This window comes from Chiloscyllium plagiosum, chromosome 3, assembly GCF_004010195.1.
Source record: "Chiloscyllium plagiosum isolate BGI_BamShark_2017 chromosome 3, ASM401019v2, whole genome shotgun sequence".
Classification (NCBI taxonomy): domain Eukaryota; kingdom Metazoa; phylum Chordata; class Chondrichthyes; order Orectolobiformes; family Hemiscylliidae; genus Chiloscyllium; species Chiloscyllium plagiosum.
Window position 1 is genome coordinate 54,038,553 of NC_057712.1, and position 24,192 is coordinate 54,062,744.

General features: G+C 41.8%; 1 protein-coding gene and 1 long non-coding RNA gene across 3 annotated transcripts in view; one reads left to right on the plus strand and one right to left on the minus strand.

Annotated features, from left to right (window-relative positions):
• Positions 1 to 16,430, minus strand: part of dnajc5ga (DnaJ (Hsp40) homolog, subfamily C, member 5 gamma a) — a 39,374-nt gene extending 22,944 nt beyond the window's left edge. Inside the window, exons 1-3 of one of the 2 annotated variants that reach the window (XM_043682183.1) lie at positions 16,249 to 16,427; positions 4,169 to 4,289; positions 1,255 to 1,468 (exon numbers count right to left, since the gene is read on the minus strand). In XM_043682183.1, coding sequence (XP_043538118.1) covers positions 1,255 to 1,468; positions 4,169 to 4,278 — 324 coding nt within the window. In that variant the 5' untranslated portion in view covers positions 4,279 to 4,289; positions 16,249 to 16,427. Of the gene's footprint in view, positions 1 to 1,254; positions 1,469 to 4,168; positions 4,290 to 16,248 lie in introns of both variants that reach the window. The other variant, XM_043682190.1, reaches the window with a different exon arrangement.
• Positions 16,431 to 16,494: 64 nt separating this feature from the next.
• LOC122543475 lies at positions 16,495 to 20,625 on the plus strand. Its single transcript, XR_006310038.1, has 2 exons — positions 16,495 to 16,580; positions 17,744 to 20,625. It is a non-coding gene; the product is annotated as an uncharacterized LOC122543475 (long non-coding RNA).
• Positions 20,626 to 24,192: the final 3,567 nt, after the last annotated feature.

Below are 24,192 nucleotides of genomic sequence, written 5' to 3' on the forward strand. Positions count from 1 at the left end.
TCAAAGATCAGCAAGGCGGCCTTTGTGTGGAGCCACAGAAAATGGGGGCGATACTAAATGAATAATTTGCATCAGTATTTACTGTGGAAAAAGATATGGAAGGTATAGACTGTAGGGAAAAAGATGGTGATATCTTGCAAAATGTCCAGATTAGAGGAGGAAGTGCTGGATGTCTTGAAATGGTTAAAGGTGGATAAATCCCCAGGACCTGATCAGGTGTACCCTAGAACTCTGTGGGAAGCTAGAGAAGTGATTGCTGGGCTTCTTGCTGAGATATTTATATCATTGATAGTCCTGTCTATACCTGACATATGCTTCCTGTCTATACCTGACATATGCTTCCTTCTTTTTCTTAACCAAACCTTAAATTTCTTTAGTCACCCAGCATTCCCTATACCTACCAGCCTTCCCTTTCACCCTCACAGGAATATACTTTCGCTGGATTCTTGTTACCTCATTTTCCAGCCATCCCTTTACCTGTGATCATCTGCCTCCAATCAGCTTTACATAGTCAAAATACAAAAGAAAGAGGAATTTAGAATAACTATTGGAAAACTAATAATAGAGACAGTACCAATACAGACTAACTGTTCCAACATAATAACATCCCATAAACACAGCCCTTGGCAAAAGATAAATAAAATCAGACACATTTTTACAGGCAATTCTCCAATCCAGAAGGAAACAATGTCAAGAGAGATTTCAGACAATGTAGCAGCTAATATTCATTTTACTGAAGGTCTAACTCTTCTGGGACCCAATCAGCTTCTGACCACTACAGCTAAAAAACTAGAAAGCTTCATCTGTGAGAACGAGCCACTCAGCTTCCAGCGTTACAACTATTTTCAAAAACAAACCTAAAGGGCTCCTCTGATTGTTAACTTAGACCATCTCCCATAGCCACTTCAGAACCTCTGCCTTTACAACCGCTCTTCAAAAATAAAAAACCAGGACAACATAACCTTTTTAAAGTGACAACAGCCAATGTTGATGAGATCATACTTAGAATACCATGCACAATTTTGGTCGTTTATTTAAAAAGAAAGAATGTAATTTCATTAGAAATAGTTCAACATCGGCCAAAAGCTATCCATAGTAAAAGGGATCAAGTGTATCCAGTTATAAGCTTCTTTTCATTTTGATGCAGCAAAATATCATAATTTAAGTGACAGGAAACCTGAACCATTTCAGATTAGTCAAAGGGTTTTTAGAAAAAAATGGAGACAATCATTATAGATGTAAAAAGCAACACACCTTAAACCAGCATTTGTTCATCAAAAAGTAGTATTTGACACTCTCTTCTCCAAACTGTTCAGCCACATACAGTCCCATTGAACCATACTCATCATAGATGCGTTTCTTATTATCATCATTCAGAATAGCATTCGCATTGTTTATTTCCTTAAACTTTTCTGATGCATCAGGATTGTCTGGATTTTTGTCTGGGTGATACTTGAGAGCAAGCTTTCTAGTGGGAAGACAAAAATGATAACAGCTTCAAAATTACAAACTAGGTACAGACGATGTCTTTGAGGGAACAATGATTAAAAATAAGTATTGAGCAAATCAGGATGCATTTGTAGAGACAGAAGGAGAGAGCAACAGAGCAAGCACATTAGACACACAACTAAATAGTGGAACAGCGGGTTCAGCTGCATGGCTAATCATTGGAAAAGCTGCAGGGGGGTGGTGCTGGGCAGTTTGCAAGTGCTTAGAGGTTCTTAAAATTTCCACAACCAGTAGTATGACACAGTCTATGAAAAAAGTGCGGAATCTAATTTATTTATAGCTCATAAGGGTGCAGGACTGAGAGCGTTGTACTTAAATGCATGAATATATTAAACAAGGCGACAGAGCTTGTAGGACAAATTGGCAGGTATGATGTTGCAGTCATCAGGCTCTAAGGGAATCAATGCTGGAATACACATCTTATCAAAAAGACAGACAGATGGCCAGAGGGGCAGGGTTGTCTCATTGTTAAGAGATGAAATTAAGTCAATAGAAAGAAGTCAGAAGTCCAGCAAGTGGGTGAATAAAAGTTGAGGAATCACAAAGGAAAAATGAAGTTGTGTGTACAGACCTCCCAGCAGCAGTCAGTTGGGGAAAAAAAAAAATCAGAGGACAGAAAAGGCTTGCAATAATCATGGGACTTCAACACGCAGGTGGACTGGAAAAATCAGATTGGGGTAGTGAAACTGAAGGAAAGAAATTCATGGAACATGTACAAAATGATATTTTTGCAGCAGTTGTGGAACAGCCCACCAGGAAACAGGCAGTTCTGGATTTGGTAAGGTATAAAGAGAGAGCTGAAGATGACGGGATCCTTTGGGGCAATGACCACAATATGGCGGGCGGACGGGACGACCATGGCTGACAAGGGAGTCAGGGATATCCTGAAAGCAAAAGAAAAAGCATGCAATGTGGTGAAGATTAGTGGGGAACCTTTAAAAACCAGCAGAGAATAACTAAAAATGCAATACGTGGGGAGATGATAAAATTTGAGAGAAAGCAAGCAATATAAAAGATTTTAGTTTAGATATCTAAAATAGGTGAGAGAGGAAAGTTGACATCTTGATGAGATGGGCCAATGGGCTAAGGAGTGGTAGATGGAATTTAGTTTAAATAAATGTGAAGTGCCACATTTTGGAAAGGCAAATCAGGGCAGGACTTACTTAATGGCAAGGTCCTGGGAAGTGTTGCTGAATAAAGAGATCTTGGAGTGCAGGTTCATAGTTCCTCGAAAGTGGAGTTCCATTTAGATAAGATAGTGAAGGCGTCGTTTGATATCCTTTCGTTCATTGGGCAGAGCATTGAACATGGGGTTGGGAGGTCATGTTGTGGCTGTACAGTATGTTGGTTAGGTCATTTTTGGAATATTGCGTGCAATCCTGGTCTCCCTCCTATCAGAAGAATATTGTGAAACTAGAAAGGGTTCAGAAAAAAAGGATTTACAAAGGAAGTTGCCAGGTACGGAGGGATTATGCTTTGGGAGAGGCTGAATAGGCTAGGGTTATATTCCCTGGAGTGGAGGCAGGAAAGTGACCTGATGAGATTTATAAAATGCTGAAGGGCATGGATAGGGTAAACAGACAAAGTCTCTCCCCCCCCCCACAATGGGGCGGGCCGGAGGTGTTCCCAGAACTAGAAGGCACAGGTTTAGGACGAGAGGGGAAAAACATTTTAGAAAGGGACCCAAGGGACAAATTAATCACACACAGGTGCATGTCTGGAATGAGCTACCAGAGGAAGTGCTGGTGGAGCCTGATATAATTACAATATTTAAAAAGGCACCTGGATGCGTATATGAGGGCTTAAGAGGGATTTGGGCCAAGTTCTGACAAATGGAACTAGATTAATTTAGGATATGTGGTTGGCGTGGACCAAAGGGTCTGTTTCCACACTTACATCTCTATGACTCTATGGACACTGGACCATTGGAAAAAGAAGGCTAGAGAAGTAGCAATGAGAACAAAGAAATGCCAAGAGGATTTGAAAAGATACTTTGCATGAATGTACTTGGCATCACAGTGGAAGACACCAACAGCATACCAAAACTTTCATAGTCAGAGGGCAGAGGTGAGTGCAGTGGCCATCACTAAGGACAAGTGCTGAGGAAGCTGAAAGGTCCGAAGGTGGATAAGTGACCCAGACTGGATAGTCAGGAAGGGTTTCAGAGGACTGGAAAATGGCTAATATAAATACTCCTCTTTAAGAAGGGAGGGAAGAATAGTCAGGGAACTTTAGGCCAGTTAATCTGACCTTGGTCATTGGTAAGATTTTAGAGTCCATGCACTTGGAAGTGCACGGTAAAATAGGGCTGAGTCAGGGGAGATCATTCTGGACAAATCTTTTACAATTGTTTGAGGAGGTAATGAGCAAATTAAATGGAAAGCCAGTGGATGTGATCTATTTGGATCTGCAGAAGACTTTGACAAGGTGCTACACAGGAGGCTGCTAAGTAACATAAGAGCCCATGGTGTCAGAGACAATGAAGTCGGCTGACTGTCATGGGGGTGGGGCGCACAGAGAGAGGGGCAGAATATTTAAACGATAAAATGCTCCTCTGATCAATGACATCAAAGTTTATAGGATAGTTATTGGGAAAAAAAACTCTCAAAGTAAATAGTCACTGCTTCAAACAATTTATAAAATAATTAATTTTTCATACCGGTATGCTTTTTTAATCTCCTCTGGTGTAGCTCCTTTCTCCAATCCTAGCGATTTGTATAAACTTTCACCTGTTCGGGACATTGTACGTTGAAGTCGCGGTGTAGACATACTGACAGCAGCTTTAAGAGAAATGCACTTTTTAATTTGAAGTGAATTTGTAGTATTTAAATATAAAACACTATCCAACATGATTGTGACAATAATCAGGCTATATGTCAGTACCTTCTTGCCTATAAAAATCAAACTATTACAATATATTCTTATGGCAACAAGGTAGACAATATTTAAAATCATTCACCGGCAAGTATCCATTTGGAAAAGGGAAGATTTTCCATTCTTGGCGTCTATCAGCGACTGAGATGTAAAGTTAGATCACAGATTAAACCAAAACTGATCTGTAGCTCCTCTAACAATCCTAAAAATGAGACAAACATCCTGACTAGGGGGTTAACCCCAAAGCACCGATATAGCATGTGCACTCACAAAACACAAACTCACTAGTATCAGTTTAGTGCTGTGCACGTGTGCTCCATTGGAACAGTCACTAATTGTCAGTTAGCTTATCCTATTTTTTACTCTGCAGATCTACGAAAGACAATTTCAAAAACAAATCTGACTAAACATCCTACATGTTGATCATCACTTAAATAGACTAGAGAGACACCAAATTATTAAGTGACCTACACAGACTCTTGACTAGAGCTATATAAAAGTCAGACATAACTGCACATTAACAGGTTAATACTGGTCAAGTTTCTAATTGACTAGTCAAATCAAAAAAGGAGACCCCTTCCATTAAGAAGATGACAATCAATCTGTGCATTCATACTCTTATCTCATGAGGGGTGCAAATGAAACAGATACTGTGTCATGTGCCAACAGCCTCTTCACTGCATCAAGCCCCCACATCTTCCTGTCTTAAATAAACAAACAACACATTTAAAGAAAAAAAAAGATAAATGGGAAGACAAACTACTTTCATTACCCAATTCTTTATTTCATCAATGCAAAAGGAAAAGAAACAAAAAAAAATTGTATTTTAAAACAAAATCACACTTTGTCACATGTGGCTGGACCAATGGCAAGATATAGAAAAAAAAAACATTTCAAAGAGAACAGATCCGACAGAAGAGGAACTGACAGAAGGGTTTAAGAAAAGCAGGTTTAAGAAGCACTCAAACTGTGTTAAACAACGCCAAAAGGCATAAACCACTATGCAAGCTCGATGAAGCTAACATCCTTTCGGGAAAGAAAACTACCCTTGTCGGATCTAGTCTATAGCCGAAGGGTGTGGTGCTAGAAAAGCACAGCCAGCAGAGGAGCAGAAGAGTTGATGTTTTGAGCATAAGCTCTTCACCGGCTCAAAACGTCGATTCTCCTGCTCCTCGGATGCTGCCAGCTTTTCTAGCACCACACGCTTCGACTCTGATCTACAGCATCTGCAGTGTTCACTTTATCCCAGGTCTAGTCTATGCTGTGGGTCTGGAGTCACATGATGCTGTTGAACCCTTAACTGCTCTCTGAAATGGCCAAAGCCAAAACCATTTACTTCAGAGGCAATCAGGGATGGACAACTGCACGTGTTGCCCACATCACTGGAAGTATAAATGAAATGAAAAAGGTCAGGATTCTGAACAGAACATTGCAAATAATAAAATGCTCAATAAAAATACAGGGTAGTGATTACATTAAGCACAGATTCTAATGCAGCAGAGATGAGAGTATGTTGCAATGCTGAGTGCATTGGACTACAACAAAAGAAGAACAGAGAAACATACTCCAACAAATGTGTATTTTAGACAAAGAGAGGAGACATATTTGGACAATTAATATAAAATATAATGTAAAAGTTTTATATAGAAAAAGACAAACAAAAATAATCTAGAAAAATGACAAAGCGTAGTAACTTCCAGCATACTGGAGTGTTTTTTTCAAAGTTGACTTTAGTTTGACAAAGAAGCAATCGTGAATCTTGTATTAAGCAATGAGTTTTGCCAAATATTGCAGATTGCATGTGTCAACACCACTAATCCACAGTGGAATGGAAGATGGAGGAATTTCTAACTACACCTCTACTACACACACAGTTCAAAGAGCTACTCTTTAAATAGACTGCAATTATACAGTCATCTGCTAGACAAAAACCATTGATTGTAAATTGTATCCCATCCCAAACACCAGTGGTTCAGAAGTACTTAATCTTCACGTGTGTGGCAATGACAGACAGGCATAGCAGCACATAACAATTAGACAAAATAACCACTACTGTAGATATGACTACACTGAAAAATTAGTGGAACTGGAGGCTAACAAGGCATCAATCTCTGGCTTCACATAAAATTCACTCCTGTGACAATAAGATTGCTGGTAGTTATTTTGGTTGAAGTCAGTTGAAAAGCATTTTTGATACAAAACAACTATCTTGATAGGCCCCGTCAGTATGAATGAGTTATCACATTGGCATGGGACTAACAGCAGCAAATTTCCTTCTCTAAGGGGCATCATATCCAGAAGATTTAAAGATAATCTGACAGTTTTCACTTGTTCTAGTCCCAGATTTTTGATGAAAACTGATTAAATTTCTACTGGTGGGATGGGAGCCCATGTTCTCTGGATTACCAGTTCAGAAACGTAAATATGCCACGACCATATGAATAAATCCTAAAACGCTGAAGGAAATATAAGAGGTTCTGAACACATTTGGAAACATAACCTGTGTTGGTTAAGAGTAACCAATTGTAACACCTGTATTCAAAAAAGGATAAGGAGCCAGAATACTGAAAACAAGAAAGCTGAATTTCTGTACTATTAAGCATTTAGAGGGTGTAAAACATGCTGACATTAATATTTACTTCGAAAAACACAGGTTACTTAAGAGCAGCCCCTATCAATTAGTGAAAAATCGTTTTAAAAAAATGGAGGCGCCACAAACTGGAAAAGCTGAGGTTCAGTGCTCCATGCACAAAAGTTACTGGAAGTTAGTGAACAGGTGCAAAAGCTAACTTTAAAAAGGCTAATCTAATGTCATTCTCGATTTGATGGAGTTGAGGTACAAATGGATACAAGTTTTCTACAGTTGTGCAAAAAATCTGATTTGATAATATTTGGAGCACAGCATTCAATTCTAGGTACCAGATCTTTAAAATAAAAATGGCCTTTTATTGAGTAGAATCATATTAGTTAGTGGAGTGAGATTATGAGAGCATGCTGTAAAGACTTGGCTTGCATTCCCTGAAGGGCATGAGAGAGAAGATGATTAAAGCATGATAAGGGATTGAGTTCCGGAGCCGCAATATCATGCTGTAACTATACAAAACGCTGGTGCAGCCACACTTGGAATATTGTGTACAGTTCTGTTCACAGGAAGGATGTGGAAACATTGGAAAAGGTGCAGAGGAGATTTACCAGGATATTGCCTGGTCTGGAGGGAAGGTCTTATGAGGAAAGACAGAGACTTGGGTCTGTTGTCATTGGAAAGAAGGCAGCTAAGGGGGAGGGGTGGTGGGGGGAATTTGATAAAGACATACAAGATGATCAGAGGATTAGATAGGGTAGACAGTGAAAGTCTTGTACAAGACGGCATAACTACAAATTATGGGGTGATAGATTTAAGACAGATGTCAGAGGCAAGTTCTTTACGGAGAGAGTGGTAAGGGCGTGGAATGCCCTACCTGCTAATGTAGTCAACTCAGCCACATTAGGGAGATTTAAACAATCCTTTAGATAAGCACATGGATGATTTTGGGATAGTGTAAGGGGACGAGCTGAGAATAGTTCACAGGTCGGCGCAACATCGAGGGCCGAAGGGCCTGTTCTGCGCTGTATTATTCTATGTTCTATAATGCAAAGACAGAGCAACCGTATTTTCAAGTTGAAAAGTCCTAAAATTAATGTTGTTCTATTCAAAAATGATATACAGAAGCATGCATTCACATATAGTAAACATTTGGCACATTCCCACATATCCCCTATCCCCACCCACAAGCCAAAAACCAATCAGCCAGAGGTTAAGTCAACTGAAAATTTCAAAATTAACATTGTTAACCACGTCAAAAGGTAAATTGAATAGCGATAAAGCTCAAATGTGAAGCTCCAGGGGATAAATGGCAGAGTCATTAGATTAGATTAGATTACTTACAGTGTGGAAACAGGCCCTTCGGCCCAACAAGTCCACACCAACCCGCCGAAGCGAAACCCACCCATACCCCTACATTTACCCCTTACCCAACACTACGGGCAATTTAGTATAGCCAATTCACCTGGCCCTGCACATCTTTGGACTGTGGGAGGAAACCGGAGCACCCGGAGGAAACCCACGCAGACACGGGGAGAACGTGCAAACTCCACACAGTTAGTCGCCTGAGGCGGGAATTGAACCCGGGTCTCTGGCGCTGTGAGGCAGCAGTGCTAACCACTGTGCCACCGTGCCGCCCATGTTCATGCATCATATTTGAAAAGCATACTTATGAGCCCAGGACTTACACCAGTCTTCTGAGAGAACTGGTATTTATAAAGTATCTTTTATGACCTCAGGAGGAAATATGTGGCATAATGCTCATGTCACTGTACTAACAATTCAGAAGCCCACGTTAATGCCCTGGTGACTTGGGTTCAAATAATACCTCGGCTGCTAGTGGAATTTAAATTATATTATAGATGCAGAACACAAGGCTAATTTCAGTTAGAAACCATGAAACTATCCTTGATCATTATGAAAACCTACTTCAAACACCAATGAATGCCCTTTAGTGGAGGAAACGGATGTTCTTATCTAGTTTGGCATACTTGCAACTGCAGAAGCACAACAATGTGCTTGAATCTTAATGTCCTCTGAAATGGGCTAAGAAATACCGAGGGCCGAAGGACCATAACAAACGCTACATTGGACAAACAGGCAGAAAACTAGCCACCAGGATACATGAATACCAATTAGCCACAAAACGACATGACCCTCTCTCACTAGTATCCTCACATACAGATGAGGAAGGATACCACTTCGACTGGGACAATACATCCATCCTAGGACAAGCTAAACAAAGACACGGACGAGAATTCCTAGAAGCATGGCATTCCAACTGGAACTCTACCAACAAACACATCAAGTTAGACCCCATCTACCACCCCCTGAGAAAAGGAACAGGAAGTGACTTCACCACAGAAAATGACATCACCAACCCAAAGAAACCCAAACATATAAATAGAAAGCAGGAATTTTCAGCATTGCTTCACGAGGTCCACTGAAGATGTTATCTAGTAAGGTAATGAAACGTCTGGAAATGAACCTTTCAGCACAGCGAGCAAACCTACATCCAAAATCCTTATTGCCCACAACTTGGCTGTTGCACTTCCTCCATCGCTACACTTAAAGTGCTTCATTATTCTGAGGTTATAGGAAAGAGCCATTTTTGTTCCAACTTACATCAACAAATTTATAGTGCAACAACATAAAACAACTTTGAGCCCTCAAACTATGTTTTTCATCCCCTTCCCTAAAACCAAACACTAAGCTTCATTGATTCATTTTTAATTTTGCCAACGCTAGCTAAAAGAGGAAAGAAGATTGCAGATGATTAGCTGGGTGATTAACACAGTAGTATATGTAGGCGTTAGGCCAGCTTTATTGTAATGGAATTATAATACAAAAGCAAAACATATCTAAAATGCCAAAAGATGCTAGAAATCAGAAAAAAAATTAAATTGCTGGGAAAACTCTGTAGGTCTGGCAGCATCTGTGGAGAGAAAGCAGAAATAACAGTGACTGCTCTTTAGAACTCAATATATTTAAGTCATTAAGGGTGGTAAAAGAGTTGCTAATAAAGCATACAGCATTTTAGGTTTTATTAATGGGTTACAGAATACAAGAGAAGGAAGGGTATACTGAACCTGTATGGGGCACTGCTTAGATATTAGCTGCAGTACCGTGTACAGTTCTAGGTATTACACTTTAGGATAGGTGAATGCACTGCGAGAGTGCAGAAGAGGTTTATGACAAGGTTCTAGGGATGAAACACTACAGTTATACAGGTAGACTGGAGGAGATGGCATTGTTTGGCTGAAGGGATGTTTGACTGATCATCTAAAATACAGGTTCAGCATAAAATCAGGAGGCCGAATGTGGTGCTGGAAAAGCACAGGTCAGGCTGCATCCGAGAAGCAGAGAAAAAAAAATAAAAAATAAAAAAAATCGACGTTTTGGGCAAAAGCCCTTCATCGACAGTATTCAATTTTGCCTATAAAATCATGGTGTCTGGACAAAACAGACAAGTAGAAAATGTTTGTAAAAGGATCAAGAACAAGAGGTCACAGCTGTAGAGCTTTTTTTCCCCCCAAGAGAAGCAGATGCAAGATGAGAAAAACAAACTTTCACAGAGTGGGATGCAGGTTTGGAATACACTGCCTGGAAGTATGGTGGAGGTAAGTTTAACAGATGGATGACTATTTAAATAAAACAAAATGTAGGATAATGGGAAAAGTGCAAAAGTTTGACATAAATTCAAAATACTCAGGCCTGGTGTAAGACAATAGGCTGAATGGCATATTTGTGCACCAGAATTCTGTGATCTCATTCAAAAAAATGAATACTTGTGGTTACTGAACAGCCCATAATCGATGACATAAACCTCCCAGGATTATTATTAGTAGTAATACACACTGGTGATGATACATCACCTTCCTCAGGTTTGTCACCTTCACCAACCACCAACACCCCCATCTCCAAGTGGATTAATTTCCTTCTCCCTGGTACAACTCCAAACTCAACATGACTATGATAGGGTTAACCTATAGGCCTCTAATAGCCAATGGGAGTTAAAAGGAACAAATATACAAGATCATAATGGAAAAGATGCAAGAACAATAGGGTTGTTGTAGTGGGTGATTTCTAACTTCCCCAATATTGATGGGCACTCCCTTAATTCCAAAGGCTTAGATGGGACAGAATTTGTTAGGTGGGTTTCTTGAAAAAAGATATACACATAGTCTAACAAGGGAAGAGGCCACACTAGACCACACTGGCCAGGCAATCAAAGTTTCAGTGGGAACTTTTGGGAACAGTAATCTAAATTCACACATGGAACCAGAGGTAGCAGTTAAAGTCATTAATGAGTACTTCACATTGATATAGACCAAGGAAAAGGAGATGAATGATGATAAGATTAGCAAGGGGTATTCTAGGTCATGTTGGAAGGTGGTGGTGCAGGTTGACTTGAAAAACTTTAAAGTAAACAAGTCCACAGCACCTGTAGGAACTTATCCCAGGATACTGGGGGAGGCAAGGGAAGAGGTTGCTGGCACTTTGACAGAAATCTTTGCATCGCGTTCAGTCACAGATGAGGTCCCAGAAGATTGGATTAGGAATTGGCTGGCTGGAAGAAGACAGAGGGTAGTAGTTGATGGTAAAGGTTCATCTTGGAGTGCCTGATCAGCCCTACCTTCTCCATTATCATTCTCTTATTCCTCACATATGAGTAAAATGCCTTTGGGTTCTCCCTAATCCTTCTTGCCAAGCCTTTTTCATGCCTGGCTCCTGGCTCTCCTCAGTGCATTTCTGAGCTCCTTTCTAGCAAGCCTGTAATCCTCTAAAGCTGTGCTAGATCCTTGCTTCCTCCACCTGACGGAAGCCGCCTTCTGCCTTTTGACGAGAAATTCCTCTGTTCTCGTCATCCAAGGTTCCTTAATCTCACCCCTTCTTATCTGTCTCAGAGGAACAAATTTGTGCATCACTCGCAACAACTGCTCCTTAAATAGTCTCCACATATCTGCTGTGCCATTTCTGTGGAACAATTGCTAAGGTAAATTGTTGTTTTACCAAAGAAACAATACACTGTTAGAGTTGCTGTTCTTTGGATAAGAAATTGACCATTGATGTACACCTTAGGAAGATGTCAAAGATGCTATGGCACTATTTTGAAAAAGTTGTATCCAGTATCCTGATAAATACTTATCTCTAAATCAGCATCATACACATTTGATTTTTTTTAGACAATATTGCACTCCTGCCTCTGGAAATTTGCTGTGTTCCTAGTAGGTAGACATTTTTACATTACATCAGTGATTACAATGCAAAATTGGTTGTAAAGTGCCTTGATAAATCCGAAAGTCATAAAAAGGAGCGACATAAAGTCGTCTTTCTTTCTGAATGTTAGCAGTTTACATGTGAAAAACAGTGCTATATTTTCAGACGATGTCACCAACGGACAAAATATAAATGAGAAATAGGCATGGATCATGGTAATGGTACAGGAGCAGAAGAAGATACGACTGCAGGTGATTTTCTAAATAGACAGCTATGAGTGGAGGAAATTCAGTGAATCCCAATGGGACCTCAATATTCAGGGCCTAGGTTACAAAATAAAGCAGTATGGTAACATTTTAAAAAAAATGAATGATACCAGATAAGTGCAGTCCCAGGTAGCTGGATAACAATGGAGAGGCATTAAAGAAAGGTAGCATAGTCAACCATGCTAAGGCTGCAGACTAAATGAAGAGGCCATTTTTTTCATTCAAGTAGTTGTTCTCAGTTATTGCCTATAATAAAACTGCAAATGTGTTGAAGTGTAATTATTCTTTCATTGATGATACATAAGTTGCAGGAAATTCAAAAGAAACACAGTGTGTAATGTAAATTTAGTTTAAATATCGTATTTAAATTAATGCTAAAGTTAGTCACATTTTAAATTCAGTTGTATTACAAGAAACACTAAATATGTTTTTAATCTGCTGAACTGGCTCAGATGCTGCTTCGTAGCAGCAAGTTATACAGCAATATCGGTTAAACAGATTGATAATATTTGCATCACCAGTAAAATATTTCACACATTCACACAATGTAAGACATTAAATTATACTTTCTGATCTTATTACTATAGGTACAAAAGAAGCAGAAGGAAAAAAATAACCTTGAAAGCCAGCTGACTAATGTTGAGGACCGCATCCATGCAATGACAATGCATCTGCAGAATGTTCATCAGGAGTTAATTAATACACAGGTACTGGTATATATTATGGCAAAAGATTAAGTTATTCTGACTATTCCTGCAATATTTCATGCTGACTGAGATGGTCTAATGTATAATGCCATTGTCCAATGTATAATGTATAGTGCTAGTTTGCAAGGCTCCTTTACAGATAGACTCCGACCAGATTGTAAAGGTCTGGATTTTAATTACAGCTCCTGCCAAACATTTATTTCTTTATTGTATGGGATTTGGACAGTGCTGGCAAGGCTGGCATTTGTTGATCTTGAACTAATTGACTCTCGACTTTGTTTCAGAGGGCAATTAAGTATCAACCACAATATTGTCAGCCTAGAATATGGGAAGAAGCCATGGCAAAGTGGCATTAGAACATAGAATATTACAGTGCAGTACAGGCCCTTCAGTCCTCAATGTTGCCCCAACCTGTGGAACCAATTTGAAGCCCATCTAATTTACACTATTCTATTCTCATCCATATGCCTATCCAATGACCATTTAAATGCCCTTAAAGTTGGCGTGCCTACTACTCTGAGTAAAGAAATTACCTCTGACATCTGTCTAACATCTATTACCCCTCAGTTTAAAGTTATGTTCCCTCGTGCTAGCCATCACCATCTGAGGAAAAAGGCTCTCACTGTCCAAACTATCCCACCCTCTGATTATCTTATATGTCTCAATTAAGTCACCTCTCAACTTCTTCTCTGTAATGAAAACAGCCTCAAGTCCCTCAGTGTTTCCTTGTAAGACCTTCCATCCATACCAGGCCACATCCTCGTAAACCTCCTCTGAACCCTTTCCAAAGATTCCACATCCTTCTTACAATGCAGTGAACGGATCTGTATGCAATATTTCAAATGTGGCCACACCAGAGTTTTGTACAACTGCAGCATGATTAGATTAGATTAGATTAGATTAGATTACTTACAGTGTGGAAACAGGCCCTTCGGCCCAACAAGTCCACACCGACCCGCCGAAGCGTAACCCACCCATTCCCCTACATTTACCCCTTTACCTAACACTACAGGCAATTTAGCATGGCCAATTCACCTGACGTGCACATCTTTGGACTGTGGGAGGAAACCGGGGCACCCGGAGGAAACCCACGCAGACACGGGGAGAATGTGCAAACTCCACACAGTCAGTCAGTCGCCTGAGTCGGGAATTGAACCCAGGTTTCTGGTGCTGTGAGGCAGCAGTGCTAACCACTGTGCCACTGTGGAGTTGTGAATGAGAAAGCTTGTCAAAAGGAGGCAGCAAGATTTATTAGTTCGAAAGTTGAGAGAGAAATAGAAGATGGAGTTTAATCCAGACAAGTGTGAGGTGACACATTTTGGGAGGAAGGTATACTAGAAATAGTAGGACTCTTAGAAGTATTGATATACAGAGGGATCTTGAGGTGCAAGTCCATAGCTCCCTGAAAGTCAATTGGATAAGGTGGTATAGGCAAAATTGGGCACGTTTGTGTTCATCAAGTCAGGGCATAGAGTACATACATTGGCAAGTCATGTTGCAGTTGTATTAAAGTTAGGTCACATTTGACATAGTGTGGTGACCAGAACTGTGCACAATGGGAAGGATTGGAGGCTTTGGAGAGGTTGCAAAAGGAGGTTTATGAGGTTGTTGCCTGGATTGGATTATAGTAGCTATAAGGAAAGTTTGGACAAACTTGGATTGTTTTCACTAGAACATCAGGGCAACCTGACAGAAGTATATAAACGTATGAGATGTGGATAAGGTGGATATTTATACTTTATCTTCTAGGGTGGAAATGTCAAATACAACAAGACATAAGTTTAAAATGAGAGGGAGAAAAGTTTAAATGTGATGTGCACGGCAAATTTTCTTTAAAAAAAGAGGGTTGAAGGTGCCTGTAACACACGGCAAGGAGAGACAATAGAAACACACATGATAACATTGTAGGCAACATGTTGGCTCAGTGTCAGGGAACCTGGGTACGATTCCAGCCTCTGGTCACTGTGTATGGAATTTGCACATTCTGCCTATGTCAGCATGGGTTTCCTCCAAGCACTGTGGTTTCCTCCCACAGTCCAAAGATTTGGTGGACTGGCCATGCTAAATAGCCCATAGTGCCCAGGTATGTGCAGGCCAGATTTATTAGCCATGGGAAATGCAGGGTTACAGAGATAGGGTAGGCAGGTGGGATGCTTTTTTTTTTAAAAGGGACAATGTGGACCCAATGGCCTACTTCCACACTAGGGATTCAGTGAACTTTTAAGGAGGCATTTAGATAGACATGAATGGGCAGAGAACAAAGACTACATACAGGCTGGAATTAGTTTAGAATGACATTGTGGTTGGCACAGACAGTGGGCTAAAAGGCCTATTTCTGTACTGCTTATGCTCCTGTGTCTTTACCTCTCTCTCCCCCACCTCATTCCCGAGCAGCTTTACCCACATCCACTGCATTGCCCAATCAGCTTCAAACCAACATCCCTCAAATAATACTTTCCCTCAACACATGCCAAGTGGAGGTTTTAGGTCTTACAAGAATCAAAGAACAACACTTAGCTGGCAAGGCATCACTTGTCAGAGATGCCATCTTTTGGATGAGATGTCCAACAGGGTCCCCAACATTCCTCAGGTATTATTTTATATTCAAAATATTATTCTTAAGACCTGGGGAGTGTTCCGTATCCTGACATATTTATCTCTCAAATCAACATATCACGAAAAAAAAAGTCGTGTTCATATTGACATCATTGTTTGTGGATCTTGCTGTGTAAATTAGCTGCCGTGCTTCCTCCATAGGCGGCTAAGTGCACTTTCCGTAGGAGCGTCAGAGATTGCAAATCGCTTCTGGTCATCATAAGTGGTATTATATTCAGGCATTTTGAAATTCCTCTCTTTGTACCCCTATACTCCACGAGCAACTCTTCCCCCATTCCCCCCCACAATCGCCATTCTGACCGGTAACAGCACAGCAAAGCCCCTCAACACCCCGAATAAGGTCTCGTCGTGGATCAACAGAGTGTCTCTCTCTCAATCACTGATGCAATAATTACACCAGCTAGCCCGTCCGGCTCAACTAGAAACTCTAGATTTGGCCTTGCAGGTTTGGCAGAGAGAGGAGGAAGTTTCCTACCTTCAGCTACAAAACGACGGCTCCGGGCATCGGTCTAAAGGCAGTCAGTGAGATACTCCGAGTTACCCCAGGGCCAGGCCTGTGGGCGGGCAGTCGGTGGGATACTCCGAGTTACCCCAGGGCCAGGCCTGTGGGCGGGCAGTCGGTGGGATACTCCAAAGGACGAACCACCGGAAGTATCAGACGACTTTCCGGTTCCGTGAGGTGGCTTGTCGTTTTATAAGGAAGATACGAGATGCGTCAGTCGACGACTCAGTGTCACTGAAAGAACAAGATTTGGTAATGCTGGTGTTGGACTCGGGTGTACAAAGTTAAAAATCACACAACACCAGGTTATAGTCTAATAGATTTTTTTGGAAATACATTAGCTTTCGGAGCGCCGCTCCTTCATCAGGTGATTATGGAGGACACGATTGTAAGACGCAGAATTTATAGCAAAAGTTTACAGTGTGATGTAACTGAAATTATACACTGAAAAATACTTTGTTTTGTTAAGTCTCTCATCTGTTAGAATGACCATGTTAGTTTCGCTTATTTCATATGTAAATCATGAAACTTCTTTTAAAAGTTATACTCTCAGGTTAACTTTAACAATTGGTGTCAGCCCAGATAATGTGTTGAAGGTGTTAGCCCCCATGTGCTGTTGTGTGCCATAATTTTAGAGTGATTCTAACCTAAAATGAGTCTTACATGGATTCATGCAGTTTTTAAGCAAAGTACAATGTAATTCTGCAAGTACAAATTCACCCCACAAATGTACATGTATATGTATCTGGGGTGGGAGGTTGTGAGTGTCTGTGAGAGAGAATGTATATGTATATGTGTGTGTCTGTGTATAGGAGTGTCTGTGTGTATTTTTTTATATATATATGCACGTGTGTACACACACACACATGCACCCTCTCACAGACTTAGACTCCTATATACACAGACACTCTCCCTCTCACAGACACTCACAACCCCCCACCCCACACACAAACCCACATGCACACAGACATATACGTTTGTGGGGTGAATTTGTACTTGCAGAGTTACATTGTACTTTGCTTAAAAACTGAATGAATCTATGTAAGACTCTGTTAACTAATATTTTAGGTTAGAATCAGTCTAAACATTATGGCACAGACAACAGCACACAGGGGGGCTAACACCTTGAATACATTATCTGAGCTGACACCAATTGTTAACCAATTGTTAAAGTTAACCTGAGAATATAACTTTTTAAAAAAAGTTTTGTGATTTACATAAGAAAGAAGTGAAATTAACAAGGTCATTCCAACAGATGAGAAACTTAACAAATAGTCAAGGTATTTTTCAATGTATAATTTCAGTTACATCACACTGTAAACCTTTGCTATAAATTCTGTCTTACAATTGTGTACTACACAACTATCTGATGAAGGAACATTGGACTCTGTAGGGGCGAACAATGCTGAGTCCAGTTCAAGCCTAGTCGAAGTTTGAGTGCTGTCTGTTATTGTGTTTTAAATTGAAGTGGTGAGGATGAGGAGCTGATCATTCTGACCAAGAGGCAAACTCCAATGGAGCAGCACATTACCAAGATGGGAAGCATGGACACTGTGAGTAACCGTGATACCCTGTCAGTCTGTAGCAGAACAACAAAGCTTGAATAGTGGTGATGACTGGGAAGGTAAAAAGTGTCCCTAGTAGTGAGCACACGGGGCTAGAGATAGGTTTCTGGGCCTATTGGGCAGTGTTGGAACAGTAAAAGTGGCTGGGAGGGTAGAGGAGTCCTGGTAGAGAGCACACCCTAATGAACCAACATTCCCAGCCGACGTACTGACAAGTAATGGTGGCCAGGAGGGTAGGGAAATTGTACTGGTAGAGAGCACGTCTTGCTTGGAGGCAGCTGCGGCCGTACGGACAGTGCTGGGACAATATTAGTGGCCGGGGGTAGAGATGTCCCACTGGTCAAGGACACTTTACCGGGGGTACACAATCTGCAAGATGGCAGATCAGGATTTTAAAGGGGGTACTGCAGGTTCCCTTATTGAGAAATACAAGACAGAAACACTAGCGCTGACCAAACAGATGAAGAAAGGGGGTTGGGACTCATCGCAGACATTAGTACAGCATCGGAATTGGATTGACAAACAGAAATAAAATAAAACTAAAAAAGATGGGGTTTGGTAAAGGATACCTTACTAGACACAGCCGAGGAGACACTCTTCATGGAAATATGGTCATGAAAATTTATAGTGGGGTCGCCCCGCACCTGGTGGGCCATGGTAAACAATAAACATGAGACTGTTATGTCAGGAAGGATTGACGGAAGTCAGTCGCACAAGTAGCAGAGATAGTAGCGCTAACCAAAGCATTTGAGCTGTCAAAGAGGAAAATTGTGAATAGTTACACAGACAGCCAATATGCCTTTGGAGTTGTACATGACTACGTGGTTGCACGGGGGAAGAAGAAGGTTCACCACCGCTGGGGGAACTCCCATTAAAAGCCAGTTAAGAATCTAAACACTGCTGAGCACCAGCAAACTGCCAAAAGAGGCTGCAGTAATAAAAATCAAAGGGCACCAAAAGGAGCCAGGGAAAGCTAGTCCAGGCTGGCTGAAATTTAAAGGGAACCAAGCACAGACCGAGCAGCCCAGCCAGCCTTAGAGCAGGAAACCGTTGATGAGTTTCCAATAGCAACAGTAGAACTAGCGGAAGATGCTATTCACATATAGCAGCTGCAGGAGGACAACCCGCAGGCAGAGAGACAGTGTGAAGGAGAATGCAAGAAGCACTTAAAGGGGAGGACAGTGTCTGAAGGCAAGTGGACAAGGTGGTAGCACCAGCGTGCATACAGAACACCTTGCTTGAGCTGCACCACGGACTCTCACATGCAGGCAGAGAAGCTATGAAAGCAAGAGTGGTGGTGGAAGGGAATGGGAAGAGATATAGCCAAACATTGCCACAACCTGGATAGACCCATATGAGTTAGGATGGGACATGAACCAAGGCCACGAGGACCCTGGGAACACCTCCAAATGGATTTCACAGGGCCACTACCACCTTTCCGTGGGAAAACGTACTGCCTGGTCATCATAGACCAGTTCACCCGGTGGGTAGAGGCATTCCCCAATAAAAACTGTACCGCTACCACTGTAGCCAGAATTTCAGCAGATGAGGTAATCCCGAGTACCCTTACAGATTAACTTTGATCAAGGGACACATTTCACAGGCAAAGTTATGAAAACAGTATGCCAGCTTTTATAAGGGATATAAAAATTTCATATCCCTTATCACACCCAGATGGTAGACAGAATGAACAGTACCCTTTAAAAATGCTTTAGCTAAGGCCATACAGACATCAGGGAGGACATGGGCCGAAGTGCTGCCAGCCATGCTCATGAAATTAAGAGCCACCACGAATCAGGCAACTGGACTAACACCCTACAAATTAATGACTGGGTGAGCAATGCAATTACTAGAGACTATTATAACGGGTGGGACCAAAGTAGGTCCGCTAAAAGACAAAATTCGGAGATATGTACTGGAATTAAGCACCCAACTAAAAGGGATGTGTAAATTGGTAACTGAGAAACAAGAGCAAAAGGACAAGGCAGGTGTACTTGAAACTTTCCCTGAGGTCCCAGCAGCTGGGAGCTGCATCCTTGTACAAACCCTGCCTGACAAACCAGGCTTTGCCCCAAAGTGGAATATGTTGTACCAAGTTACAATCAGTGGTAACACCTGCAGAAAAGGAGAAAGGCATGTGGAAGCACTGGACCCAACCCAAACCATATAAGGACTCCTATAAATGAACTAGTATGATTGACCATCCCCTGGGCACAGACAGGAACAGGAAGGGATAGCACTGAGACCACAACCAAGCAAACCACTCAGATAAAACTCTGCTGACAAGATATAGAAATCACCTACTGTTGCCGACCTCCAGGTACAATTGTAAAAAAAGCACACTGACTATTAACCTCATTTAACTTTAAGTATGTACACACTTGAGTATATATTACTGTTTCTAAATGTAGCAATAGTGGGAAGCCTGTCGGGATTTGAGGATAACCTCTTTTACAAAACCCACCTAAGTCTACATGGGAACCGAACTGTCTGTACTCACTGGCGCGATCGGTCGAATCTTATTTGTGGCCGCCCCTGTGTGGATCTCTCGCAACTTGTACAAAATAGATACCTCGGGTGCGCCATGTAAGAGACAACTAGGAAAATACAAAAGGGGACCCCAGGGTACGTGTGTGGAATTGGTCAAGCCCACTGGCCCATGGGGCAGGGCGCCTCAACAGGTGGAGGGAAGTATCTATGTAAACATTGCTGATTATCCACTCCGTTTCACAGGCAGGTATGGGGATGTGTTTATGCCCTGGTACCTAGAAACAGTTCATGCATGCAGACACAATGTACTTACCAGCACTGTACAATCACCTAGGGACAACTTACCTGTACCTGCAGTGAGCAGGCATGCTGGAACTTGTGTTTTTGTTTTTGCCACTGTTTACCTATTATTTACTTATCTATGCTACTTAACTATGTGATCTGCCTGTATTGCCCTCAAGACAAGGCTTTTCACTGTGCCTCGGTACACGTGACAATAAATTCAATTCAACTCGAGTCAATTCAATTCAATTCAAAAACAAAATACTGATACAAGCGAATGGTAAGAGCTTGTGAGTCCATTAGTATTCTAACAACAGTAGGGTAGAAACTGTTTCGAAACTGGCTGGTGCGTGTTCAGGTTTCTGTACCTTCACCTGTACCTTCTGTACCTTCACCTTGTATAAAAATATTGCCAAGGTGGGATGGATCTTTAAGAATGCTGGCAGCCTTTCCTTGACAGTGGGCCTGGTAGATAGTTTCTATAGATGGGAGATTGGCCTTTGTGATTGTCCGGGCTGGGTTCACCACTCTGTAACCATCTCCGATCTTGAATGGTACAGTTGCCATACCAGGTAGTGATACATCCAGACAGAATGCTCTTGATGGTGCTCCTATAAAAGTTGGCAAGGGTATTCGCCGTCATGCCAAATTTCCTCAGCTGCCTGAGGAAGAAGAGACATCGTTGGGCCTTTATAACCAGTGTGTCCACATGAAGAGTCCAAGAAAGCTTGTTGTGAAAGACCACTCTCAGAAGCTTGACACTCTCCACTCGTTCCACCTCTGTGCTGTTAATGTGTAGGGGGCCATGAGTAACATCCCCCTACACATTAACAGCACAGGGGAAAGTCAACAATGAGTTCCTTGGTTTTGCCGGTAGTAAGAACTAGGTTGTTCTCATTGCACCATTTTTCCAGGTCTTCCACCTCCCGTCTGTAGTCTGTTTCATTGCCATCTGAGATTCAACTGACTATGGTGGTGTCATCAGCGAACTTGTAAATGGCATTAGTCTAGTATTTGGTGACGTAGTCATGGGTATACAGTGAGTACAGTAGGGGGCTGAGTACGCATCCCTGGGGGGATCCAGTGTTGAGTGTTAGTGAGGATGAAATATTGTCCCCAGTCTTCACTGATTGTGGCCTGTGGTTCAGGAGACTGAGAATCCAGTTGCAGAGAGCGGAGCTTAGTCCAAGGTCACTAAGTTTAGTAATCAGTATCGAGGGGATAATAGTGTTGAAGGCTGAACTGTAGTCAATGAGTAGGATTACATCACTGTTCTTAGTGTCAAGATGTTCTAGGGAGGAGTGAAGGGCAAGTGATATTGTTTTCTGACATGGATCTGATGGTCTGATAGACAAATTGGAGTGGGTCAAGAGTAATGGGGAGGCTGGAATTGATTAATGCCATGACAAGGCAAAAGTGGGTATTGCAGATACTGGAGATTAGAGTCAAGATTAGAGTGGTGCTGGAAAAGCACAGCAGGTCAGGCAGCATCTGAGGAGCAGGAAAATCAATGTTTCTAGCAAAAGCCCTTCTTCAGCCTTCCTAATAATGCCATGACCAGCCTTTCAAAGCTCTTCATGACCACCAAAATTAGGGCCACTGAGTAGTAATCATTGAGACATGCTGCATGAGCCTTCTTAGGCAAGGGATGAGGTTGGCCCTCTTGAAACAGGCAGGCACAGTAGCCTGTTAGAGGGACAAGTTGAAGATGTCCGAGAAGACCTCTGCCAGTTGATCTGCGCATGCTCTGAGTGCATGGCCTGGTACTCCGTCTGGTCCCATCACTTTCCTTCGATTCACAAAATGGAAAACTGATCTGAACTCTGATGCAGTGACTGTTAAGATAGGTTTGTCAGGACTTGTCAGAATAGGAATTCTGATGGAATAGGAATTCGATCGAAATTCTGCTCAAAGCGAGCATAGGAGGCGTTGAGACGATCTGGGAGGGATATGTCATCATGTGCTATCTTGCACTGTCTCTTTTTAGAACCTGTAATGTCATTCAGTCCTTGCCATAGTCACCGGGTGTTTGTCTGGATCTCTAATTTGGATCGGTATTGGTCCTTGGCTGTTTTAATGGCTCTGCAAAGGTCATACTTGGATTCTTTATATTTGAGAGGGTCTCCTAATCTGAAGGCCTCACTCCTGGTTTTTAGCAGGTTCTGTATGTCCTGATTCATCCAGGGTTTCCTGTTGGGGAACACCAACATTGGCTTCCTTGGTATGCAGTCCTCCACACACTTGCTGATAAAGTTTGTGACGGTGGTGGCGTACTCATCCAAGGTACCTGTGGACTGTTTGAACATGGCCCAATCAGTTGATGTCAGACAGCATTGGAGTTGATTCTCTGCGTCTTCCAACCAGTATCTGCGATGGGGTCGCCTGCTTGAGCTTTTGCCTGTAAGCCATGAGAAAAAACACGGCATTATGGTCAGAGTTCTTGAAATGAGGGTGGGAGATGTAGCAGGAGGCATCTTTCACAGATTGGATTGGCCAGATTGGATTTGTTCTACTCTTCATATGTGGTTTTTACCTGGGCAATTTGCCACCTTGTAACATAAATATCATTACTGTGTCTGCACTGGAGCTGCTTTGCTGGGGCACGCACAGTCTAGAGCATCAATCTTCAACACCATTGCCAGAATGTTATCATGGCCATCAGCCTTCACAGTATCCTGTGATTTCAGCCATTCTTGATATCACCTAGCTTGAATAGAATTGGTTGATGACTAACATCTATGATGGGAATGTTAGGTGAAGGCTGAAGTGGATCATCCATTAACCAATTCTGGCTGAAGGCTGGTGTAAATGCTTCAGCTTTATCCTTGTTTTAATTAAGGTTGGGGGTATTTGTGGAATCGCCTCCTCCTGGGAGTTGTTTAATTGTCTACTATCCTTCATGACTGGATGTGGCAGGATTTCAGATCTCAGATCTAATCCACTGATTGTGTATCACTTGCTTCTGTCTATCTCTTGCTGCTAATACAGTTTGGAGAAAGTGAGGGCTGTGGATGCTGGAGATCAGAGTCAAGAGTGTGGTGCTGGAAAAACACAGCACATCAGGCAGCATCCAAGGAGCAGGAGAATCAATGTTTTGGGCATAAGCCCTTCATCAGGAACTGCTAATGCAGTTTGGCATACAAGTTGTCTTATGTTGTAGCTCCATCAACTTGACACCTTATTTTTAGATATGCCTTCTTGCACTCTTCATTGAACCAAGGTTGATTTTCTGGTTTGGTAGATTGCATTGATAGATGGTGTTGGTAGATTGGGGTAGATGCCAGGCCATGAGGTTGCAGATTGTGTTGGAGCATCATTTTGCTGTAGCTGATGGCCCACATCACCTCATGGATGCACAGTCTTGAGTTGCTAGATCTATGCAAAGTTTATTCCATCTCACATAATGATAAGTGCACACAACATGATGTAGGGTTTTCTCAACATGAAGATGGGACTTCGCCTCGACAAAGATTATATGACGGTCGCTCTTACCAATGCTATCATAGACAGATGCATCTGTGGCCTACAGATTGGTAAGGAAGAGTTTTTTTTCCTTCTTGCAGGTTTTTCCTCCAACTGC